This window comes from Marmota monax, unplaced genomic scaffold, assembly GCF_021218885.2.
Source record: "Marmota monax isolate L192 unplaced genomic scaffold, Marmota_monax_Labrador192_F-V1.1 WCK01_AAM20220418_F8-fsc00040, whole genome shotgun sequence".
In the NCBI taxonomy this organism is placed as follows: Eukaryota; Metazoa; Chordata; class Mammalia; order Rodentia; family Sciuridae; genus Marmota; species Marmota monax.
The window spans coordinates 14,881,206-14,906,871 of NW_026692782.1; the positions used below are offsets into that span (position 1 = coordinate 14,881,206).

The 25,666-nt window shown below is 47.8% G+C and overlaps 1 protein-coding gene across 1 annotated transcript; it reads right to left on the bottom strand.

Moving 5' to 3' along the window:
• Positions 1 to 380: 380 nt before the first annotated feature.
• LOC131424296 (ADAMTS-like protein 4) lies at positions 381 to 9,385 on the bottom strand. Its single transcript, XM_058580430.1, has 3 exons — positions 9,322 to 9,385; positions 5,359 to 6,128; positions 381 to 5,161 (listed from the first exon to the last, which is right to left on the bottom strand). Exons 1-3 carry the CDS (start codon positions 9,383 to 9,385, stop codon positions 4,991 to 4,993), a joined length of 1,005 nt encoding a protein of 334 aa, XP_058436413.1. The 3' UTR covers positions 381 to 4,990.
• Between the last annotated feature and the right edge of the window lie 16,281 nt (positions 9,386 to 25,666).

The following is a 25,666-nucleotide window of genomic DNA, read 5'->3' on the forward strand; positions in this document are numbered from 1 at the left end:
AAATTAGAAATCTAGCACACTGCCAGGCATGGAGGTGCCCGCCTACAATGCCAGCTACCTGGGAGGCTGAGGCAGGAGGACAATAAGTTTAAGGCCAGCTCAGAGACCCTCAGCGGCTTAGTGAGATCTTGTCTCAAAATAAATTAAAAAAATAAAAGGAACTTGTGATGTAGCTCAGTGGTAAAGCACCCCTGGATTTAAAAAAATAAAATAAAAATCTCATGTGTTGTTCATTGCTGGTGGGATCGTAAGACAGTATGGGGATTCTTCAAAAAATCAAACACAGAATCTCCAACAATTTCACTTTGGGGTATATGTCCAAAAGAATTAAAATCAGAGACTCAAAACAGATGTTTGTTTTCATTCATTTCTTCCTTCATTCATAAATAACATTGTTCCCCTACTATATGCCATATCCTGTCCCCTGTGCCCAGGGTGAGAGCAAACAAAATGGACTAAATCTCTACCCTGGTTGTACTCACATTCTAGTTCGGGGAGAAAGTAAAATAAGATACTATGAAAAATATAGTATTTTATGTTGTATGTATGTGACACACACCATACACATATATTATACACGTGTATATATATAATCATAAATACAATGTGCATGTTAACCCCTATTTGCAATGCCCTCCACAGGTACACAGGCAGATGCTCAGCAGGAGTATAACAGAAACTTGGAACAGAAACGTGGAAACATGAGCCTCATTCTGAGCCAACCAAATTCACCCCTGTGTCCCAGGTGACACGATCGAATTTGTGCCAAATGCTGAAGAGAAAAGGCAAAGGGGCTAATGCGGGGAAGGCATGAATTTGGCTGTGACTTGGGGTGGGTGGGGGGACTGGGGATTAAACCCAGGCAGAGGGAAGCGCTCTACCAACGACTACCGTACACCCCTCCGCCCTTATTTTTTAAGACAGGGTCTAGCGAAATTGCTAACCGGCTTGCCGCAGCCTGGCTGGGCACAATTCACAAGCCACTTGTCAAGCAGAAATGAACTTTATTTTTAGAACACACATGCAGCACCACAGGAGCTCTTCAGGAATTCCCTCAGAGCCCAACTGCCACCACCGGCTTCCACCAAGGCTCTCAATCCCCACTCCTCCTGCTCTTGAGGCCGATTGGCTGGGTCGCATGGGTGGAGCCAAAAGAGTCCCCCAATGAGCAGCTCCGTGGTCTGAAAGGGTAGGGAAACAGCCCAATGAGCATCACCACAGAGGAGCCAATCAGCTGGAAGTTTGCTGGGGCCTTGGTGAGCCAATCAGCTGGAAGTTTGCTGGGGCCGCTTCGGCTGTGGCTCTCAACATCTCCCCCTCTCTGTTTAATTAAACAACAAGCATGTGGCTTAGGGACCGTGCCTGCCTTAGGTTGTCCAATACTACATATGGTTCTTACCCGTCATTGGATGAGCTGACCTCAAGGCATCAGCCTCCTATCTTAGGTTGGTACCATTGTAATTGGATCTTACCCGTCATTGACTACTGGTCCAGCATACAGCCACACCTGTGGATAGGCCTTTGTACTAGTGGGGGAGTGAGGTTCTTTGCCTCACCTCTGTTGGCCCCCAAATTTTAGCTGAACGACCATCACAAGCAGAAGGGAGGAGGATACACTAAGCCAATTGACGGCTCCTTTTGGAAAAATTGTGCCACCGATGATACCATCAGCAAAAATACCCCAGCACTACCACAAGTCACTGCACCAACAGATAGTTCACAATGCATACAAGTGATACATAGTCCAGGCAAGTTCTGCAAGCAGTTCAGTGATAGCTATTGCAGAAGCTGTAGTTTGGTTTTATCTTTGTCTTCACTGGCACTGGGATGAAGATAGGAATTCTGGCAATAATGGCTAAAGAAAAAATTATGTAACATTCCAGCAGGCACTAAAAGAAAACAATTTTCTGAACAATTTACATTATCCTGAACAGAATTATTAAATATAATGAAAAGGAAAGGTGAAAGTAAACAAACAGATTTGTTAATCTCCTTTTTTGTTCACATATTAAAACAATCCTCAACAGCTGTTTACCCAATTTAAATTAAACCATTTAAATCACGTGAATAAGAAAAAAAATTGGATCCATTTTTTCATGAGCACTCATCATATATGATATATGGACATATGCACATACAAACATACAACACAAAACACAAGTGTGCACACATAATATAATACATACAACACATAACATAAAAATAAAGGCCTTGTAACTTTTTACAGGTGAAATCTCCATTGCAATGTTTAAAAACTCTATAGTCAAAAAATAGAACTGATCAGCAAAACATTAACCTAAGTCTGTATGAGCTCAAAAAATAAAATAAAACTTCATGATGTGGGAAAGGGCAATAATAAAATATATTGAAAAAAAAAATCCTGGTTTCATTAGCCTCCAGGTGTGGGAGAACCACTGTCGCAGATGTAAGGAGAGCCAAACTGGAATTCTGGATATCAGCTGTTATGGATTTGAGCCAAATCATCTTCTTTTTGGTCTATAGAAATCGCTTTAGTTAATCTCTCTGGAATCCAAATCGGCTGCTGTTCTCCCTGTGGAAACACACAAACAGACCCCCGACTCCAGACAATCACTGGGTCAGGACCTTAGTTAATCTCTCTGGAATCCAAATCAGCTGCTGTTCTCCCTGTGGAAACACACAAACAGACCCCTGACTCCAGACAATCACTGGGTCAGGACCTTTCCATTGTCCTATTAGAATATCCTTCCAAAGTACCTTGGGCTTATGTACATTTTTTGGACACATATGCCTTTCTGCAGCACTAAGCCCTGATGAATCCAAATTTTAAAAGTTTAGAGTAAAAAGGGTTATTTTAAGTTTATCTTTGGGGGATATATACCCCTTCCCAATTCCCTCTTTTTGCTTTAATAAGTACATTTTAATAGTTTGATGAGCTCTTTCAACTATGCCTTGTCCCTGTGGATTGTATGGGATTCCTGTTATATGAGTAATGCCAAATGATGAGCAAAATTGTTTCAAAGAGGTAGAAGTATAGCCAGGACCATTACCTGTTTTTAACTGTTTTGGAATGCCTACAGTGGCAAAATTTTGTAAGCAATGAGCTATAATATCTTTAATTTTTTCTCCAGTATGAAGGGAGCCCATCAAAAATCCGGAAGAAGTATTAACTGTAACATGCAAATATTTTAATTTTCCAAATTCTGGCAAGTGTGTGATGTCCATCTGCCAAATATGGTTAGGTATCAGTCCTCTAGGATTGACTCCAAGATTAACTTGTGGTAAAAAGGTCACACAGTATTCTACTCCTTTGATACCTAGTTTTGTTAAACCCTCCTTCTATGGGGCAATTCCTTTTAAAATGTCCTGTTTGTTTACAATTGTAGCATGTTTTTGGCCTGGCATCTAAAGCCTGTTGTACTGCAGCTGCCAAGACTTGCCCTTGTTCATTAATGTCTCTACATAATTTAATATATGTGTTTAAATCTTCATGTTTCCATGGTCTAATGACCTCTCTGCACCAACGATTTGCTTGCTCATAAGCCAGTTGTTTTATTAATGGCATTGCTTGTTCTGTATTCCCCAAAACTCTGGTAGCTGTTTGAATAAGCCTATCTACAAATTCAGCATAAGGTTCATTAACTCCTTGTATTACCTTAGATAATTGACCTTGTAAACCTCCATGTCCTTGTAAAGTCTTCCATGCTCTAACCCCATCTACAGCAATTTGTGAGTTTATGGCAGGATCATATGCAATTTGTTGCTGCTGACCCTCATAAGGTCCCTTTCCTAACAACATATTTAGATTTCTCTGAGGATAACCGGCTGCTGCATATCGCCTAGCCGTCTCCGTGCAAAATTCCTCATTGGCAACCTTCCATAACAGTTATTGTCCTCCATTTAGCACAGCTTTACACATACTAGTCCAATCTGCTGGTGTCATGCTCGAATTGGTAATGGATTCGACCATGTTTACAGTGAAGGGTGCTTGAGGACCATAGGTTGTTACAGTCTCTTTTAGCTGCTTCACTGTTTTGAAATCTAAAACATGGTGAATTCGCTGCCCTTCTGCCTGTTCAAATACAGGGCACGCTGATCTTTGAGGTCCTGTTTCAGGATCCCATCTATCAACTATGGGGGTTGAGGGCCTCCCAGCATATGGAGGTGGAGCTGTTGGTTGGACACTTACACCCTCTGGTGATAGAAAGGTGTTAGAAGCAGCCTCCTGTTGTAACTTCTCCCCTGATGGCTTTTCCTCCTTTAAATTTTCTTCCTCTGTCGAGAGAACTTCTCTTTTACTTGATCTAACATGTCTTCTACCAGAGTCTGAACTGAAGGCTTTGGACTAGGCAAACAAAATCGTATCACCATCCACAATGGCAATGTGCCAACTGGCAGAGTTCCTGGGTTTTCTCTTCTCTCTCCCTTAAATCTTCACCATGATGGTCCCATTGTGATATATTTAACAACTCCTCCTTAAAAAGCCATGGGCTATATTTTTGTATTGTATCAACGTATGCCCTGACTGCTCTTGATTTTACTGGGATGCCTCCTTCCTCTAACAATTTACTTAACACTCTCTTGGTTTGTTTTTTACTAATTTCTGATCCCATATTTCTACTTATAATACAACCCAACAAGATGACACCAAAGCCAAGACAGAATGAAACAAAAATGGAACAAAAATTCATTATATCAGCCTTTCTATCCTCCTGAAATGTCCATTGGTCCTTTCTCCCTATCTGTTCCTCAGACGCAAATAGTTTTTCCTCAGATGTGAGCGGTTTTTCTTCCGTTTCACTCATCTCCAGGGACAGGCAACTTAAAACAAAAGCGAAACAAAATGAAAGAAGAATCTTAAAATGGCTACCCATCCTCTGGCCCTGCCCTCAGGGGCCAGCAGTTTACCTTATCACTTACTCTCAGTCGTTCCCCATATGGGCCACCAAATGCCGCAGCCTGGCTGGGCACAATTCACCAGCCACTTATCAAGAAGAATTGAACTTTATTTTCAAAACACACATGCAGCACCACAGGAGCTCTTCAGGAATTCCCTCAGAGTCCAACTGCCAGCACCGGCTTCCACCAAGCCTCTCAACGTCCACGCCTCCCGCTCTTGAGGCCGATTGGCTGGGTCACATGGGCGGAGCCAAAAGAGTCCCCCAATGAGCAGCTCCGTGGTCTGAAAGGGCGGGAAACAGCCCAATGAGTATCACTAGAGGAGCCAATCAGCTGGAAGTTTGCTGGGGCTGTGGTGAGCCAATCAGCTGGAAGTTTGCTGAGGCCGCTTTGGCTGTGGCTCTCAACACTGGCTTCCAACTCCTGCCCGCAGCCTGCCGGGAAGCTGGACCCAGATGCGTCTGCTACTTAAAAACCTACCGTGAAGGACGGCCTCCCTGGGAAGGGGCCGCCGAGTAGAGAACCCAAGGAGGTGGGGGCTCTGCAGATAAAAGACTGTGACAGACGCGGAGACCCTTGGTGGCCCAAGCGAGGGCTTGGGGCTCCGGAGCTGCAGGAGCCCAGTGAGCAGGGCGGGGCAGCCTCGGGAAGCGGACTCGTTTTTGCAGTCCCTTTGTTTGGGGTGTGTCCCGCAGCGGGCCGAGGCTGACTTGGGGCAGCACGATGCCCGGAGCTCGGTGCTCCTAGGTGCCCGCCCGGGGTCCAGCCGGCCCATCCCGGCTCCGCGGCTGTTTTAACGCTTGGCTTTCTTTTAGAAGCGCAGACCCCCCTCCTCTCCTTTCTCAGCCAGGCTGGCCACGGAAGGTGAAGGTCCAAGGTGACCTCTTGGATCCTCTCCCAGCGACGGTCTCCATCGGCCTCCGCGTCCTTCCCTAAGCCCCGCCCCCACGCCTGCGCCCTCGCGGTCTTCCCTTCCCGCACCTCGGAACTGTCCCGGGTGCAGGCCGGCGGGTCCGAAGCGCGCGGGCGGGAACCACCACCGACGCCGCACCCCGCTCTCGGCCTCGGAGGGCGAGCGCCGTGGAGTCCAGCTGGACTGGGGGCCGACGACCCCGCGACCCAGCGCAGCCGGGGACCTTGGGCGGGTCCTTTCTCTCGCCTCGCTCTCCTCGACTGTGAAAAGCGGGTAGTGACATCAGCCCTCGGCTGGAGACGTAGTCTGGTAACCGAGAGCTTGTGGAGCCAGAGCCCTGGGTCTCATCCCCAGCGTCTCAGAAAACAAAACCCCCTTAAAATCACGCCTCATTGGCTTTAAAAAAAATATTAAAAATCGCACCTATTTCTGGGGCACCATATGCTGTTTCTAGCTGTATACACCGTGTGATCCCGGGGTGGTTTGTGCCCCCCTAGAAGTGAGGTCACTTCTAGGAAAGCTCATTGTACATTGTAAAGGGCTACACACGTGAGTGGTGTCCACCTGGCCGATTTCCGAGAGGTGATTTATGTGGGTCCCCGCCCCCCGTCTTCCATTGGGCTCCCGGAATCGTCCTTGCGCGGTCACCACCCACTCGGGTCTCGATCCTGCTCTGGGGCGCAGGGCTCCTAGGAGGCAGTCGGGCGCTGCCGAGAGGCCCCATTGGCTGCGTGAGAGGTGGGACCAGCGGTGACGCGCGGCTCCAGGGGCCTCGGGGCCGGGACGGGGGAGGGGAAAGGGGTGGGACCCGAGACAGAGGAGCCGCACGGGGGGCAGGGTCCTGGCGGGAGCGAGAAAGGGGCGGGGTGCAGAGGAGAGGGGACCGAGGAGAAGGGAAGAGGGCAGGGTGGGGAGGAAGGCTGGGCCGCTGAGTAGGACCGGGGGAGACGGGCGGCGGGCGGGAGGGGCTGGGGCGGAGACGGATGTCCCTGATGAAGATTCCTGTCCTCAGAGAAGACGAGGTAGCCCCAGCTCGGGGGACGGTGTCGGAAAGGGCCGAGAGCTCTCCGCGCCGAGGAGGGTTTCCAGCCGCCCCAGCCTGGGCTCCGGGCTGGTCGCCGCTCCCAGGTTACGGGTCACAGCGCATTTCGGGGTATTTCGGTCCTTCCCCCGCCCCCACACCAGCCCCACTGAGCTCCCTCAGGTGCAGGAGCCGCGCGGCCGAGGGGTGGGGCGTCGGGAGGGAGCCCCGGGAACTTGTGGTCGGAGTCCAGCGGAGCACACACTGGCATAGCTGCCTCCAGCCTCCGGTGCTCAGCCTTTTCCAGGCTCGATGTGCCGTGCGACTGGGTTTCAACTTGTCGATTCTTTGTTAGGGATCCGTTATCCAGCAGAGAGGATTTACTAATCTCAATTGTATCAGAACGGACCAGCGCGCCTTTGGTGGCTGGTCCTTTGTAGGAGATAGAACCATCCTCAGTCAGAATTGCTGAATTTGCAAGTCTTGCTGCTCTCAACTTTAGTGGCCAAATTGTATCAGGGCCTAAGAAGCAGGCAGCACCCACTTCAGAGCTTCAGGCAAAACTGCTGGCCCTGGCCAGCCCCCAAGTCCACCTCACAGCACGTGAATTGGGCTTGGTGGAATTCTGACCTGGCTGAGTCACTGAAGTGTGGAGAATATCCTGGTCACGGTCCTGCCTCACTTCTTCCTATGTAAATAGAGAGCTAGGACACTGGCTGTTTTACTTTCCTTAGGGTATGTAATCTTAAATAGCCCCTCCCAACGCAGTTGGAGGATGCATGAACTGTCATTTCTAAGGAATGGAATGAGTGTCGCCCCCACAAACCTGCCAAACAACAGAGAGGAGCCAGAAGGCAACCTGTCAGGGAGGTCCAAAGGGAGGGCGGGAGGAAGGCCTGAGAGATGTGGTCAGCTCTTCCCTGAGGGAGACTTGGTGACCTTCAGGGTTCCCCCTCCTGGGCAGAGTGTAGCAAGGCTCTAAATGCATCAGAGACTGGTGGCAGGTGAGAAAAGGTAGAACTGTGATTTAGCAGGTAGCCTGACAGATGGAATAGTCAGGACTGGGCTGCAGGGTGACTACAAATGTGGCTTTCTAGACCATCCACAGTCATTCCACACACTTATCTATGATCTTGAATTACCTATGATCTGGAACCTCCTGATGGCAGAGACACTCTGAGATCTCTTTGTATTCTTACAGCACCTAAAACAACATTGAATGATTTCTGGTGCTCACCCAATACTTAGGGGTGTAGCTGAGATAGGCTCAATTCATTTACTTCTTCCCCACTCTCTTCCTGAGATGGCCATTGATCTCCCCCCTTTTCCTGGGGCCCAGGGCCCTGGGCCCTGCCAAACCAGACTGACAGGGTCTTGATAAGATGCAGAAAAGGGGTGGAGCCTCTAGTTGTCTATAACCCCAGAGGCAGCTAGGAAAAGGGGCTGTCTTTAGCAGGTGTTTTAGTTATCTTCCCAGCCTAGCAACTCCCATCCCCCAAACCACAACTAATTATTTGCTCACAAAACTCTTTCTGGGCTGGACTTGGGTGTATGGCTTTGTGGCATGTCCTTTCCAGATGGGACCTCTGAAGCGGAGGCCAACAGGGCCTCAATCCCATGCTTGGAAGTGGGTGCTGGTCCTCAGATAGAGCCCCCAGAGCCTCTCAGTCCTTTTGTAGGTCAGGCCACTTCCCACAGTCTTGCTGCTGGGTTCCAAGTAGGGAAAAAACCCAATATCATAAGGCCTTTTATTGCTAAGGCTCAGGAGTCACAGGGTCATTTCTGCTGTATTCTGTAGATTCAAGCAAGCCACAGGCCAGCAAGGATGCAGCCTATTGATTTACAGAAGGAGTAAAAGAGTCATACTGTAACAAGGCATGTGGTTCTCGTGGCTGGTCTTTGAACCAAAACTACTTCATCAAGAGAGGTATGTTGGAGCTCAGTGGAAGAGCTCTTGCACAATGTGTGAGGCACTGGGTTTGATCCTCAGCACCACATAAAAATAAATACAATAAAGGTATTGTGTCCATCTGCAACTAAAAATATTAAATATATATACAGTTTCCCTCTGCTCTCAGCTGCTGTCAGTTCTCTGCTGATACCATGTGTGGGTTTTCTCCTGCAAAGGCTGGCTCTCCAGCTCAGTTTCAGATTCAGCTCAGTTCTGACACTACCTGAAGTTGCCGCAGATCCGCAAGTCAAGGGCTTGGTCTTACCAGACTGCCCTGCTTCAGACACCAGTCACAAGTTCAAGTTCTGACCTGTGCTTCTGACAAACAGGCTACAAATCTCAGGTCCTAAGGCCCCAACAAAATTCAGGGAAGCACTTTGGTGTTTTCCAATGCTGAGCTCAAACCCAGGGCATCACACATGCAAAGCATGCGTTACCACTGAGCTACACCCCCAGCTTGGGGAAACACTTGATTTGCCCATGTATTTTAAAGGCTACAACTCCTGAACAGTCATGTGGAAGAGACACATGTGGTGAGGTTGGGAAGGGGTGCCATACTTTCTGGGTGCCACCCTGCCAGCACCTCCTTGTGTTCGGCAACCCGGAGCTGCAGGAACCCCATGCTTTGGGGAGGTCTCATTACTTAGGCATGATTCATGAAATCGTTGACCACCTGAGACTGAGCTTCTTCAGCAGCTCTTCCCTCCTACCCACGACCAAGGGTGGGGCTGGAAGCCAGTCCTCTAATCACACAGCTAGCTCAGGGCACCAGCCTCATCCTCCAAGTGTCATCTCGTTAGCATGAACTACAGCTGAAGCAACTTAAGAAATTCCAAGCATTTTAGGAGCTCTCTGCCAGGAATGTGGATAAAGGATATATTTCTTATTATACATCATAATATCACAAAATGCAAAATGGTTACTTGACACTTTTCAGGAAGAAAAGGGAAGCATTATCTGTTTTGTAACACCTCATAATTAGAAAGTTAAAGTATTAGGTGCCACAGAGGTGCCTAGCCCCTCCCACACTGCTGCAGTCTTCTGAGCTCCGCGGAGCTCCTGGCTCCTCGTCTTGAGCCTCTATGGGAAGACACACCATCTTTCCCAGCAGCCTCACCAAACTGTTTAGCTACCTCTGAAGTGGCCTCTGGAGGAGCCCAGGAGGCTGTGATACTGCACAGTGCCAGGAATTTCTCTTTCCCCAGCTGAGGAAGCAGAGAGCATAGTAGTTTCTGTGTTGGCTGATTGAACGGCTCATGGACTCCAGGGTTTCCCCAGGTGAAAACACTCATCAGCACATACCGTCCACCTGCTCTGTGGTCTGCCAACCATGGCAGGAAAGGGTCTGGCCATTATTTTTCTCCCATCCCTGCTGGGAAGCCTGAGCAACCATAGTGGACTCAAGTTCATGACTAACAGCCTTCATGTGGTGTGGACTTTGGGGGTCCTCCTGCCCTTTAAATGGTACCTTGTTGTCCTTTCCCACAGTCCCTCAGGGCCAGAATGAGGCTGCTTCCTTGCTCCGAGGAACACATTCCCTGCCATGTGCAGATGGCTGTTAGGCACGTGACTCAGGTCTTCTATGTGCTATGCACACACTACTGTGGACGTTACTTACATACTTCCACAATCAACATATATGGCCCGTGCTAGGGATGTGACAACTGAAGGAGGATGAGAAAGTCAGGTCTAGACACAAATAATTTGAGGCACTGCTGGTTTGACCCATTCCATCCAGGGGGTGCTTCTGCTGGCGTTGTTACTGTAGTGTTTTGTGATGCGCCCGGGTCTTCCTCACTCTGCTCCAAGATGAACCATGTGGGGCAGGAAGAGGACAAGAGGAGCTGAGGCTATTCTAGAGCAAGGACATGCTCCATGATTGATGAGACATTTCAGAAGGACATGGAAACCACCTGCAAGGACTCCCGCCCAGCCTACCTGCCCAGGCCAGAGCAGATTGTCTTCAGGAAGAAGGAACACTACCCACCAGTGGTGGACAGCTTGGTTTCTGGACTTAGATTTGAGTCCTACTACTTATTAGTTAGTTGGCCTTGGACCTGTGTTTGTCAGTTTTTTGTTGCTGAGAACAAAATACCTGACAAAAACAGCTTAGAGGAGGAAAAGCTTATTATGGGCTCACAGTTTCAGAGGTTCACTCCATGGTCAGCCAACTCCATCACTCTGGGCCCGAGACAAACATCATGGTGGAAGGGAGTGGCCCAGGAAAGGTACTCACGGCAGTCAGGAAGCTAGCTAGGATTCAGCACGAAATATAATCCCCTAAAGAACGCTCCCAGTGACCTACTGCCTCTAGCCACGCCCCACCTGCCTTCAGTTACCACCCAGTAATCCATCAAACTATTAATCCATTAAATGGTTTAATCCACTGAGGAGGTTACAGTTCTCACAATCTAATCATTTCACCTCTGAACATTGCTGCATGAACATGTGAGCTTTTCAGGAGACACCTCATATCCAGACCCATAATAGACACCACTCTTTTTAAAAAAAGAAACAGTTTAAAACTTACAAAAAAATGTTGCAAGGAGAGGTAGGTGTGGCTGTGCACACCTGTAGTTCCAGCTACTGGGGAGGCTGAGGTGGATTGAAAGTTCAAGACCAACCTGGACAACCTAGTAAGACCCTGTTTCAAAATAAAATGAAAAGTTTATGCCAGGTGCAGTGGTGCATGCCTGTAATCACAACAGCTGGGGAGGCTGAGGCAGGAGGATCATGAGTTCAAAGCCAGCCTCAGCAAAAACCAGGTGCTTAAGCAACTCAGTGAGATCCTGTCTCTAAATAAAATGCAAAATCGGACTGGGAATGAGGTTCAGTGGTTAAGTGCCCCTGAGTTCAATCCCCTGTAACCCCCCTAATAAAATAAATTACATTAAAAATGTGAGGCCCTGAGTGCCATTCCTAGTACTAAATCAATTGCTCAATCAATCAATCAATCAAGTAAAACAAAAATGCTTTTTCCTCCCCTGAGCCTTTTGAGAGTAACTTGCTGACCTGATACAGCCTTGTGACCTTGTGCTTTTATTTAGCATACATTTTCCACAAAAAAGGACTTCTGCAGGTGCACAAGAAAGCCATCAAAATTCAGAAGTCAGGGCTGGGCACGGTGGCACATGCCTGTAATCCCAGCAGCTCAGGAGGCTGAGGCAGGAGGATTACCTCAGCAACAGCAAGACCCAGTCTCTAAATAAAATGCAAAATAGGGCTGGGATATGGCTCAGGGGTTGATGCCCCTGAATTCAATCCCAAGTACCAAAATAAATAAATAAATAAAATTTAAAAAAAAAATCAGAAGTCTGTGGATTTCTGAGGGTATCTCACCTCAGGCTGGAGACGACACTTGTCCCAGTGTGCAAAGGAGTGACGGGGATCACACCTTGCCTGTGTTCTCATATCCTCTTCTCCAGCCCTTCCTTGACTTGTAACGTGGACACTTTTCAGCATGACGTCACAGCTGTTTTGTGAAATGGCCCTCAGTTTGCTTGTGCCTGTTTTCCCATGATTAGATTCACATTACACGTGTTTGAGTGGGTCTCATTACTGAGAGGTTTGCTTTGTCATTTGATTAAGGTTCTGTCTGCCAGGTCCCTCCACTCTGAAGTCACCCTGGTTCCTTCCTAATACTGGCGTTGTCTGTTCCTCAGGGGAATTTCAGTTTATTTATTTACTTCTGGGTGCAATCACAAATCCTTATTTTATTCAACAGGTTGTAGACCATTACTTCCTACAGGTTTTTGTTTTGTTTTGATATTAAAGTTGTCCCCAATGTGGCCAGGTGGTGGCACATGCCTGAAATCCCAGCGGCTTGGGAGGCTGAGGCAGGAGGATCACGAGTTCAGAGCCAGCCTCAGCAGAATAAGTGAGGCACTAAGCAACTCTGTGAGACCCTGTCCTTAATAAAATACAAAATAGAGCTGGGATGTGGCTTAGTGGCTGAGCACCCCTGAGATCAATCCCTGGTACCAAAAAAAAAAAAAAGAAAAAGAAAAGAAAAAACGAAAAAGAAATTGTCTCCGATATGGCCAGTGGAACCATTTTAACCAGGCTCTATGCCCTTTGGAAATGTCCTTATGAATCTTTGCACACTTGCTTACTTACTGTAAGAACACTGTAAGAGTCAGAATAGGAGAGACATTATAGTAGACACAGCTCGTTCTCTCCGTACCCCAGCTGTTTGTCCAAGGAGCATTGACTGGTTCTTTCTAGTAGAAAATGGACTTAGAAGCTGAGGTTTGGTTGGTAGATGGGTCCTTGCGGCTGGGTATCTCCAGCTCCTCTTGGCACCTGCAGCTAGGGAGATGCATGAAGATACACTCCTGTGTTTACACCTGTGCAGTGACGGTCATTTCTCTGTCCACCTGTGCTATTGGAAAGAATGAGCTTCTCCAGTTCTAATTAAGGGTGGGAGGATTCATTCTGGTTCCCTCCCTTTCTGTTGTTCTCCCACCTGGCCGGCATGATCTGCAGGTGGCCCCTTTCGATGGCTCCTTGTGTGTAAGCACTTCTGGTGGTTGGAACTCCTCCCCGTAAGACAGCACCCCAAAGGATGGGCTCCAGCACCTCATCCTCTTGGGATCTGGCACTGGTGCCGCCCCACTTCCTGCCCAGCCTCTACCTGGCTTTGCTTGGGCTCTGAGCCCCCACACTCACCAGGGGCCCTCCTCCTATGGCTCAGGGCCTGACACCCCACAGTGAGTCCCCCTCCCCCGCTGCTGAGCATCCCTTCTGCCCTCATCCAAACATCCTCTTTGCCCTGCTTGGGGTGAAGCAGGGTGCTGACACCCACTCTCGAGGCCCATCTGTGGGCACACTCCTTTTCCAGGTCTCACCAAGGGAGTGTAGGGCTGAGTTCTTCAGGAAGAGCAACAGGCGGCCACATCTGAGTCTCAGCTTCCTCCCCAGTTACTCTGGCACAAGGGTGGGAGTTGCCAGGACTCCAAGGATCATATGTGGAAACCGCTTCCTCCTCAGTGTCTCCCACCGGAGCCGGGTCAACTGGCATTGTCATTATGAGAAGCATACATTGAGATTTGGGCTGTGTCATCTGGCAGAAGCACCTGAGACCCGGAGAGCATGCAGGAGAGGGCAGGGCTGCCGAGGTGTCAGGCACTGAAGCCTCTTCCTTAAGAGTGAAGACCTCCTCATTATGCAGACTCAGTTAAAATATGTAGACACAGAGCAACAACTAGATGGAAGCAATCTCGAACATTAACAGTGGTCATCTCTTTTAGTGGGATTATGTGGTTAAAAATGGGCTTTCTAAAAGTTATGAAATAAATATTCATTATTCCAACTTAAAACGTTGATTTCAAAAGGACCCTGGTTAACCAACATAACTCATTGAAAATAGCTCCTTGAGCCTGATGCAGTGGCCTGTAAATCTAGCTACCAAGGAGGCTGAGGCAGGAGGATCTCAAGTTCAAGGACAGCCTGGGCAATTTAGGCAGGCCCTGACTCAAAAACAGAACAAAGAAAGCTGGGGATGTGGCTCCGTGGTAGCGCACTTGCCTGGATGTGCAAAGCCTGAGTTCCATCTCCAGTAGCAAAGGGAAGAAAAAAAAAGGGAGAAAGAGAAAGTGCTCTTCGCCTGAGTGGCTGGCCCCGGCCTTTTCCTTCTGCCGGCGGGTTCGGGGCGGAGCGCTGGAGGTAAACTCTGGCTCTGCTCTTCACCAGCTAAGTGACCAGGGTGAATTCATTGGCTTCTCTGTACCTTTGTTATTCTGGAGAATGGGGCGCCTACCGGGCGTAATTCAGGCTTATTTAACAATTCAGCGCCGTATTGCTTATGAAACCCCTGGCACAGGGTGAGCACCAACAATATCAGTTACTGGAGTACTATCACTGCCCGGGACCGCCTGGCATGAGGCGAGTGCACCTCAGGTGACTGGGGAGCCTCTCTGTGCCTTCCCTGGTCCCCACCTGGTTAGTCACCCAGGAATGGCAGGCGACTGCCCCCCGCCCCACTCATGGGGCAGGAATCTGAGGCAAGGGTGACAAACCAGGGCAGGGCAATGTTTGTTGTGCTCATTTCCTGGACAGGATCCAGAGGGATTAGTTGCTTCACTGACTCAGCAGCCTGGCATGAGGAGACTGTGACTGGCACCCACAGGACAAGAGACACTGCTCTGTTCCTGAGTCTATCCAATGTGGAATTTACTCTCTCATTCATTCCTTCATGCATACATTTGGCTTCTAATTTCACATGCCTTTATTAAATGGCTGCCACGAGTCAGGTGCTGTTGTACCCAGTGAGACACCATCATTCAAATGTAATTAGTAAGGGAATCGAACAGGTGATTGTACACCACGTTCATAGCAGCAGGGCTCACTATAGCCAAAAGGAGGAGGCTACCCAAGTTCCATCAGTGGATGAATGGGCTGACAAAGCATGGTCCATACATACAGAAGAATATTACTCAGCTTCCAGAGTCTTACACAGAGGCCTCCCTTCACCTGGATTCTTGCAATAATGACAGAAGAATTTCAGACGTAGCTCAGAGTAACAGGCATGAGTTCATTAGGAGGGATAGGAAAGGGGAAAAGGAGGAGAGTGTAGGTCCTCTCAGAGAGGAAAGGGCTAGCATGCCTCTCCGGTCTCCAGTTTTCTTGGGGGTCCCAGGGAAGTTTCCAGAGTCCTGCCCAGGTCCACCTCTTGACTTTTGACTGACAGCAGGCTGACATTAGACTTCAAGTCCCCAGTGTTCACAACAACTCTGGTAACTGGCCCATGCATGTTCTACTTGAAACCTGTTCTTAAGGGTTTGTGGTTAGGGAGAATTATGCTTATGTCCCTGAGTTCTGGGCTCTGGTCTATGTAAGGGACACAAAAGACGTCCCCAACAACTTGTGTTGTTCTTATTGGCCTTTCTCCTACAGATAACAGTAGTTTGCTGAGGAATATAACCATCCTGTGGACTTAAGCCAGGCAGGGCTGCTTTTTAAAACAGAAAGCATGTGGGGGTCAGCACAGTGGGCCCAGTTTATAGAATTATCTTCTTAACCTCATGTTCCACCACTCATGTCTATCTGTCCCCGTCACAAAAGGAAGGGGATTCTTACACATTCCACAGTGTAATTGAAACTTTAGGACTTTACACTAGGGGCAACGCACCAGTCACAGATGAGCAAACACTGCATGATTCTGCTTACTGAGGTAGTCAAATTCATAGTTGCAGAAAGTCAAATGGTGTTTGGGGGCCTGGGGGAGGGGTGGGGAGCAAGTGTTTAATGTGTACATTTTCAGTTGGGAATGATGGAAGGATGGTGAAGGGCCACACAAGGTATGGGGTCTGTAGGGGACCAGAGGATGGCACCCCAAATTACGTTCTTTTCACATGAGGATTGTCTTGAACTGATTATTTCAAGAAACTTGACCCAGGAGAAGGTCTGAGAACAGAGCTTTTTGTAAGGGAAATTTATATCTACAAAGGAAATTTATGTCTACATTTGTAAAGGTGTCTCAGTTCCAGGAAGAGAGGCCAGGACTTAAATCATTTCCCTGGAGAAGGCATGGGGATTTATTTATTTTTTAAAGTAATTTTTAAAATTTATATGGGATTTCTCTCTGTTTCCCAGGCTGGTCTTGAACTTGTGAGCTCAAGAGTTCCTCCTGGGAACTTTGGATGGGCAAAGGGGAAGGAGGGGAGGGGAAGGGAGGGGCATGGGGGTAGGAAAGATGGTGGAATGAGTTGAACATTGTTACCTAGGTACATGTATGATTGCATGAATGGTGGAACCCTACTTTGTGTACAACCAGAGAAGTGAATAATTGAGCTTCATTTGTGTACAATGAATCAAAGAGCATTCTGCTGTCATGTATAACTGATTAGAACAAATAAATTAAAAAAAAAAAAAAGAGTTCCTCCTGACCAGGGGCAGTGGCTCATGCCTGCAATCCCAGTGGCACGGGAGGCTGAGACAGGAGGATTGGGAGTTCAAAGCCAGCCTCAGCAATGGTGAGGTGCTTAGCAAGTCATTGAGACCTTGCCTCTAAATAAAGTACAAACTAGGGCTGGGGATGTGGCTCAGGAGTTGAGTGCACCTGAGTTCAATCCCCTGTACCAAAAACAAAGAAGAAAAAAAAAAAGAGTTTCTCCTGCCTCAGCCTTCCAAGAAGCTGGGACTATAGGCATGAGATACTGCTCCATCCCTCCCCTCACTGAAGGCAGAGATTAAAATCTGCAGGACAAACTTCACCCTTGTGCTGTGCATTCCCTGGGCATCTCCCCACAGCAGCCTTCCTTACACTCTTCTCCCTCTAGGGCAGATGGTATTTGGGCCTGATTTTCTAAACCATCTCTTTGAGATTTATCTATTCCTCTGGCCTCTCCCATATATACATAAAGCACATATGTTATTAAACTTGCTTTTTGTGTACGTGTGTGTGTGCGCTACTCCTGCTTTTTGTTACAAAGGTCTATCCCAGCTAAGAACTATAACTGTTTGAATACAAACTTTTTTCCTCTTCTCCTTTAGTTCTTAACATCACTGAACTATACACTTAAGCACAGTTAAAATGGTAATTTTGTTTTTTTTTCTGCGTGGTGTGTGGGGGTGGTGAGGGGGTACTAGGGACTGAAATCCACTGAGCTACATTCCCAGTCCTTTTTATTTTGAAATAAGCCCTCTCTAAATTGCCCAGGCTAGCTTCAAACTTGTGATCCTCCTGCTTTGGTCTCCCAAGTAGCTGGAATGACAGCAGTACACCACCACATCTGGCACTAAAATGGTAAATTTTATGTCGCATATATTTTGTCATCATTTTTTACATGTGAGTTTATAAAAAAAAGAAATTAAGTTCTTGAAAATAAATTTACATCATAGAATTAGCTTTTATAATTTGTTTTCTTTTAAAACTTTTCTTGAGTAGGCACTTCATCAAATGAGGTTTATAAGCACATGACAAGATGCTTAGCCTCATGAGTCACTAGGAACACACAACCGAAAGCCATCACGAGACACAGTCGCACACCTTGCCTGTGTCCAATACTCCTGGAGTCCTAGGTCAGAGACCTTATTCTGGGGATTCCTAGCAGACAATGTTCAGCTGCTCACCCCCTCAGAACAGACAGGAAATGTGATGGCAGGAAAGGAATTTATTCAGTATAGACATCCTGGGAAGGACCAGGGGAACCACGTGCCCTCAGCTCACAAGAGCTCTGGGTCATCGAGGAGAATGAGAGCAAGGGTCATGAAGCCCTAGTCAAGCTGTCTTGGTCAAACTGTGGTTTGGTTGATCATTATCTCAGGGTGGCCACGCAGAGCCTTGACCTTGATAAGAAAGTTGTTGTCGACTAGGGGTAGTTTCTATTTCTGTCACAGCATGTTTATCTGTCAGACCTGTGATCCTGGAATCCAAGGGCTGCCAGAGAGAATGAGTCTCTGTGGAAACAAGTTGGAAGGCAGATGGAGTCAGAAGAGTGGCTGAGTTCTTCAGGTCTAGGGCAATGACTAGAGACTCCCGGGTGTCATTCTGATGGTCTGGATAGCACGTTGTCAAAGCAGGAAGTTGACAATCTGTTGATTATATTGTCCCTGCAATTCTTGGAAGTATCTTAGTTACTCTTATCTTGGTGTTTACTTATTAGCCTTGAAGGGGGAGGATTTCTAGTTCTAGATGAACATTCCTTACATGACTAATGTGTTTATGTGAAGAACTCATCATGAGTCTGACCTTGAATTTAAGGTCAAAGGAGATAGATGCAAAATAAAAGCAGAGACACCAAAATGTTATCCTGCTTTTAGTTATCCATCAGGCAACCATTGGTAGACCTAAATAAAGTACAAAATAGGGCTGGGGATGTGGCTCAGGGGTTGAATGCACCTTTTTAAAAAAGCAAGCTTAATGTTCCTGTTACGTTTACAAGAATGTAGAGCAAGTGGTATTCTCATACACTACTGGTAAGAATATAACAAGATGCAACCACCTTGAGAAATAGCCTGGCGGTTAGTTAAAAAGTTAAACATAGGGGATGGGATTGTGGCTCAGCGGTAGAGCACTTGCCTAGCATGGGTGGGACCCGGGTTCGATCCTCAGCACCACATAAAAATAAAGGCATTGTGTTGAGTCCGTCTACACCCCCCAAAAAATACTAAAAAAAAAGTTAAACATATACTGCCATGTGATCCAGCCATTGCATTCCTAGACATTTACCCAGGAGAAATGAAAACATATGTTCATACAAAGAGGAGGCAACACAAATGTCTATCAACAAGTAAGTGGATAAACAAACTTTGGTAATATTCATGCAGTACAACATCGTTCAATAATAAAAACAACAATGAACTGTTAATACTCCATGGAGAAATCTCAAAATTATGCTGAGTTAAAAAAAAAAGCCAGTCAAAAAAGAGTGTGCATTTAATGCGAACTAACGATATATATGGTGGTAGAGAGCCAACTAATGATTGTTTGGAAATGAGAGCAAAGTAGGGGAAGGAAGGAAGGAAGGAAGGAAGGAAGGAAGGAAGGAAGGAAGGAAGGACGGGCTAACCAAGGGGCACAGAGAATTTTGGGGGGTTATAGATGAATTCATTGTCTTGATTGTGGTGATTCTTTCATGGTTATGTGCATGTCAATACTCATCAAAATGTTCACTTATATGTATTTTTTGTGTGGAATACATACTAAGAAAACAATTAAAACAAACAAACAAACATTTGAATGTACCCAAAAAAGTAGTTAATAAGGCCCAGGAAAACAAAAACTACTGGGTTACTGTGGAGTGGAGCATAAGGTAGGACTGTGAGGACAGGTGATGGGGTCAGGCAAGGCTCTATACAAGAAGTGACCAGAAGACAAATAAGTATTTCCAGGCAGGAAATGGTGAGGATGGGGTGGGGAGTTCCACACGGAGGAAGAAATGTGCACACAGACTCCACAGGAGAGGACCCAGGATGGGAGGTCAGTGGGGCAGGAACTCAGGGCAGACAGGGTAGTAGAAAGACCCAAGGCCAAGCCATCAGTGAGGAACCAGTTATGAATGTCGATTTTGTCCTAAATTCAAAGGAGAGTAACTTGAGGCCAGCAGAGGGTCAAAAGACAAAATCACAACAAATGGAGTTATAGATCTAATTAGCTTTTATTTGTGACTCATGAATGGAGGCAGCCTCCATTCTACAAAACAGAGCGAGAAGGCCCAATGGGCAGTAGCAGAAAAGTGGTTTTGAAGGTGGGGCCCAGAAAACAGAACAACAGGGAACAGCTGATTGGTGAACATAGGTTACTTCAGGTTACTTTTTCCGTTAAGGGTCAAAGCAGAGGAGACTTCCTTATCACACCCGTGTGGGAATCTGGCCATTATCTCTCTCTCTCTGTGAGTCCTGATTTTTTGTAAGGTCAGATAAACAACTTAGTTTCTGTGCTTTGACACAGAGCTTCTATGTTAGATTGGCCTGTTGAGTCTCATGCAGGAGCTGAGTCCAAACCATTGGCTTCCTATAAATTTTATTTAACATTGGGGTCATTTCACGAGCATCTTAGAAAGATGCTCTGACTGCGACCCAGAAGATGAGCTGGAGAGAAAGTAAGGCTGGCCTGGATTCAGGCCAATTCAGGTTACATGGTGACATGTAGATGAGGAGAGACAGGACTGGCGCAGTCCAGAGCAGCCTGGTTGAGGTCTCCTCCAATCTCCTTCCCTTTGTCCTTTTGACACCTAGAGAGTTAGGAAATTTGAACCCTAATAGTGAGGAAAGAGAAACTCAGAACTGTTTAGGCAGTAAGGTGAGCCCCCGTTGGTTTCCAGCCCTCTGGTTCACATCCACAAGTGGCTCTTAATTTACATAAAAGGCATCTGGGATGTGCCTCCCTTCTCCTGGTGCCTGAAATTTCTTCCCTTCTCTGTGGTTTGTTCCATGACCCTTTTCCCTGGAGAAGAGGCCCAGGACCATGGGCGTGCCCACTGAGGATGTAAGGTCCTCTGGAGGAAGGGGCACTCACTGAGACCTATGGAAGGGAAGGGAAATTTCCCTTCTGCCTTCTGAAGGCTCACCGGGGAATTAAAGAGTAATAGACTAAACAGGAGAAAAGACACACAAATTTATTAGTGTCAAAAGGAAGACGGGGATGGAGCCCAGTGAGACAGAACACTGCCTAGCATGCCCAGGGCCCTGTACCAAGCATTCCCAGTACCACAATAAAACAGGAAGAAGTTGTAGTACAGGATAGAAACACAGAGGTGAGATTACCAACTAGCCCTCATGGTCCAGAAACATGGGTACCCTTTTTCAATGGGGGGGCGGAGAATGCAGAATATCGGGGCTAGTCAATGATTTTGAGGGAACTCAGTGGGCTTGGAAACCATACATACAATGGCCTAGGACAAAGTCCACGAGGCCCACAGGACAGACAATGGATGGTAAATGATTTTCTGTGGGACCAAAACAGAGGACAAGGTTGGATGACAAAAGTCTGTTCCGGGGTATGGACAGACTTCCGTCTTCTCCCAATGACTTGAGTTTAATTTTCTCTGATGAACAAAATTCTACTAGGAAGACTGTGTCCTAGTTTGGGTGGATCCAGTCAGGTAGGTAAGGGACATCGCAGAGGCCTCTCCCTGCCCTGGAGCCGGAGAAACAGGGACAGTCAGAGGGAGCTGGACCTGAGGTAGATTCTAAGGTCTCCGAGTGCGTGTTAGCAGCTGTCTTTGGGGTGTCATTTTCTGAGCCCCAGCAGCTCTGACGAATGTGGAGGAAGGGAGGGGCTGGCAAGGCTGGGGAGGGCGAGAGGAGGGACACTGTCCCTCCTGAGTGGGGAGACGGGCGGGAGAGGCTGCAGGAGGAGAGGCAGGAAGAGCTGGGCTTCGGGGTTGCCTGGTGGCAAGGAGAGCTGCGGGGACAGGCAGAGGTTTGCCACGGAGGCTTCCCTCTCTGTGTGGCAGCTTAGAGGCCGGAGTGGGTGGGAGGGAGGCCGGCACTGTGAGCTCTGTTGGTCTGGTGGTGAGCGGCTGCCTGCCAGGCATCTGCTTGTTGCGGTTACCATGGAAACCTTAGACCGCAGACCCAGAAGCACCAGGTCCAGCCCCTCTCATTAAAGATGATGAGACTAAGGGCTACACAGGAAGAGGCTGCTTCCTCTCCTACGGCATCCTGGAAGCCTTTCTTTAAAAAAAAAATATCGTAGTGAGACATCACATAAAACGAACCATTTACATTTGAAATGCTTTTGAGTGGGCCGTTCAGTACCTAGGACCAACACCTCCATCCCTCTTCAGAACCCTTTCACGGTTCCAGACTGAAGCTCTAGACCCACTAAATACTTCCCCTGCCCCAGCCCCGGGGAGCCCCCATTCTATTTTCTGTCTCTGTGAGTCTCACTACTCTGGGTGCCCCATGTAAGTGGGACCCCTCGCTACTGTCCTTCCGTGACCGGCTTCTTTGGCTTAGCACAAAGTCCTCAGAATTGCCTTCCTTCCCGAGCCCGGATGACACGGATGGGCACATTTTGCTCATCCACGCATCTGCCGGTGGACCGTGCGCTGCTCCCATCCTTTGGCCATTGTGAATGATGCTGCGGTGGAGGGGGCGCATGCAAAGCTCCTTCACAGACACCAGTTGTGGGCACTCAGTGAAGAACAGGATGTTTGCTGATATATTTTGAATGAGAAGAAAGGAGAATAGAGAAGAATGATGTTTCTTCCTAAAAAACCAATCGGGAGCAGTCTTTGTGCTGGATGCTCACAGGACACTCCAGGTGACACTTTCTTTGTGCCTGTTGTGATGAGACTGTGGAGGCTGCATCAGCTTCCAGCTCGGGGTGGGCTGACATGTGGCAGAGCAGCTGTTGTGCACAAGGCACGCATTCGCGTTCACCCTGGGAAGCCTTTCCCGGGGCATCTCTAGGTTTCTAGGAACTCTGCCCAAAGGCCAGCTGCTCTGGTCTGCCGTTTATAGGAACTCAGGCTCCAGCATGGCCAGGATGTCCATCTATTTTATTGACTTGTGAGTCACCAGCACCTAGAGCACTGCCTGCCTCTCAGAAAGAACAAAAACAAAAACAAAAAAACCCTGTTGAATGAATGAAATTCTTTCTACTGACCGCACCCTCACGTGGTCCAAGATGATTCTCCTCTCAGGAAAAGGAGAACCTGGGACAGAAGCACCACACTTGGGAGCTTACCTGAGTTCTGGTCCCAACATGCCACACGATCTGGCCTGTCATTTGCCCTTCCTGTTTTCTCTCTGCTCAGCTGGGGGCAATGACACCTGCTTGAGCTGACCGCACCAGCTGTCAGGAGCAGGAGCATTCTGAGGGCTCATGTAAATCAAAGTGCTCTGTGAATGGCCGTCACTATTGCCCTGGTCCCTGACCTCTCCTGGGCACCAGCCCTGCATCTATGAGGAGCCTTCACCTGCAGGTACCCGTCAGGTCTCAGTAGCAACCTCAAGAAGGCATCCCCCCCTGACCACCTAGACCTCATGTCATTATTTTCTCAGTCTTTTGTGCTTGAAGCTTGAGTCATGTCTGTCCCTTCCCTTTGTCTCTCCTTCCCTTTCCTATCCTGACTACTTCTTTCCTTGTGTGACCTCCATTTCCTCTGCCACTGCCCTAGTCAGGAGTCCCCCCACTTCTGTGGGACATTACCAAAGCCTTGACCATCTCCTGCCTCTGGACTTGTTGCCAGCAAGATGGCCCAGAGTGCAGCTCAGATGCCACCATGGTCCTACTCAAAAATGACTGATGGGTGAGTGATCTACCTCTCATTTCCTCTCCTGGCTCAAGGTCACCCCAACCTGGTCTCTCTGATCTGATACTGCCTACTGGGCTCTGTGCTCTCCCTCGGTGTGGGGTTGGGGGGTTGACTGCTTGCCTGACCTGGATGTGTGCCCAACACTCTGGTCTAAGCCTCTGGCTGCAAATCCCCAACCCTGTGCTCTGTCCAAACACTTCCTCTGCTTTCAAATCCAGCTCAAGTGCCCCCCTGTGCTATTTCTGTACACAGCACAGACCCCCTCTACTCTACATCCATATTGGCTCCTAAGTGCTGGTTTGCATTCCTTCCTGGGCTCCCCACCAGCCTGAATTCCTGAGGGAGGCGAGAGGGTGTCTGGCTTCTGCTCCCAGGACAGTCTATTTCCAGCAGCAGTGGCTGCTGCTGGTTTGAGGCGACTCCTTGCTCTCCTGTGATGCTATTTCTGAGTCTCTGTCCTGCTTGCTGGGGCCATCTGAGCTGACCTTCGAAGGTTTATTCTTGCATGTTCCTCAATGTGTTCCCCAGTGTGTGGCTTGGAGGGGTTCACAGTATTCAATGGTCATAAAATGGATGAGAATCCATAACCAAAAGCTTCGTTCCCTCCCTTCCTGATGGGACAGAGCCCTGATGGACAGAGCCCTTCTTTTTCCCCGCCCTCTGTGAATTACAAAGTCTGGGTCAAGGCCATCCTACTGTCTCAGCATTTCTTTGTTCTGCAGCAAATGCAGTTGCCAAGACTGTAGAGGAAGGGGAGATGTCTCAGCCACCATGTCACAACTGCACTTGTTGCTCTAGGGCCACCAGCCAAAGCCTTTTCAGTTAGGCCAGTCTTTGGCTCTGGGATACCTTGGCTGCCTGTCACCTTGGACTCTCAGTTTAACATCTCAGCTGGATTTGGCTGAGTGGAGATGGCAAGGGATGTGCACAGTGCTGTCCAGTGTGGGTGCCCTTCTGCAGCCCTGGCAGCCTCTCCTCCTTTGCCTTCTCCTTGGAAGCGCCTCCGTGGGGGAGCTGGATCCACCTACTACAAAATGGAAACCAGCCATCGACACATGGAGGAGCAGGCTGACTGAGGTCTGGGTTTTTCTGGACCAGCTCAGATCAGTGTTATGTATTCATTGAAATGGAGATGAATTGCTAAATGTAACCACTAAATGTGATTTAAATTTCACATCTTTGTGAAGTTTCTCATGCAAATTCGCTAACTTAAAAAAATCCTCTTGCAGACATTTGTCCTCATAGTTTTATTACACGAGGCTTGCAGAGACTGGGAGGCAAGAGATTTCTGTTGAGAACAGAGTTTTCTGTTTCTGAGCAATATCGTGCATCACCTTTGGGACACTAGAGAGAAGACATTGGAAGGCTCAGTTCAGCCTTGGTGAGCTGTCATCCACAGATCTTTGGAAAACCAGCAGGTCCTCATATAACCTTTTTTTTTTTTTTTTTGCACTGGGGATTGAAACCCAGGGGCAATTTACCACTGAGTTACATCCCCAGCCCTTTTCATTCTTAAAATTTTGAGACAGGATCTTCCAGGTTGGCCTTGAACTTGCAATTATCCTCTTCAGGTTCCTGAGAGTCACTGGGATGACATTGTATTGTTTTGTTTTAATTTTTAATTTATTCTTTTGGTATGGGAATGGAACCACTGCACTCTCCTGCCTCAGCCTCCTGAGTCACCAGGATTATAGGAGTGTGCCACAGCCTCTGGCCACATCATTCCCTCTTACTTTCTCATCTTTTTGTTTTGAAATAAACTTTCTCAATAAATTTCCCCTTAAAGTGAAACAAGAGAAATTGGATCAAAGTGGCATACCAAGTACATGTATCTATTTCATCCCCGGTTCCATCCCCAATTCCAGAAATGACAGAAAATATCTCTTTACTACGAAAGCCCTTGACATTCAGTCCTTTATTTCCCACCACTCATACTAAGAACTCAGATGCTGTTTTTCCCCCAAAACACTGACTCTTCCTTTGGGCCTACAGACACTCAATGGATAACTAACAGCCAGAGGAAGGCTTGGCATCTCGGCCTTTATTTGCATCTCTCTCCTCTGCCACCTTAAACGTGGGGTAAGGTTGCTGCTCAGCTCCGCACATAGTCATGTTAATCATTTTTTGAGTACTGTCTGAAGACTGGCATATATTACTTGTATAGTTCATTAGACCTAAATTCGCCTAATCTCTCT

Coding starts and splice junctions, on each gene's coding strand:
- LOC131424296 (XM_058580430.1), bottom strand. CDS start 9,385: ATGGGGTTCCTGCAGCTCCGGGTTGCCGAACACAAGGAGGTGCTGGCA. Junction 6,129..9,321: donor GGCAGGGTGGCACCCAGAAA/GTATGGCACCCC, acceptor GATGAGACCCAG/GGCTCTGGCTCCACAAGCTC. Junction 5,162..5,358: donor CAGGGAGGCCGTCCTTCACG/GTAGGTTTTTAA, acceptor CCGCCCTTTCAG/ACCACGGAGCTGCTCATTGG.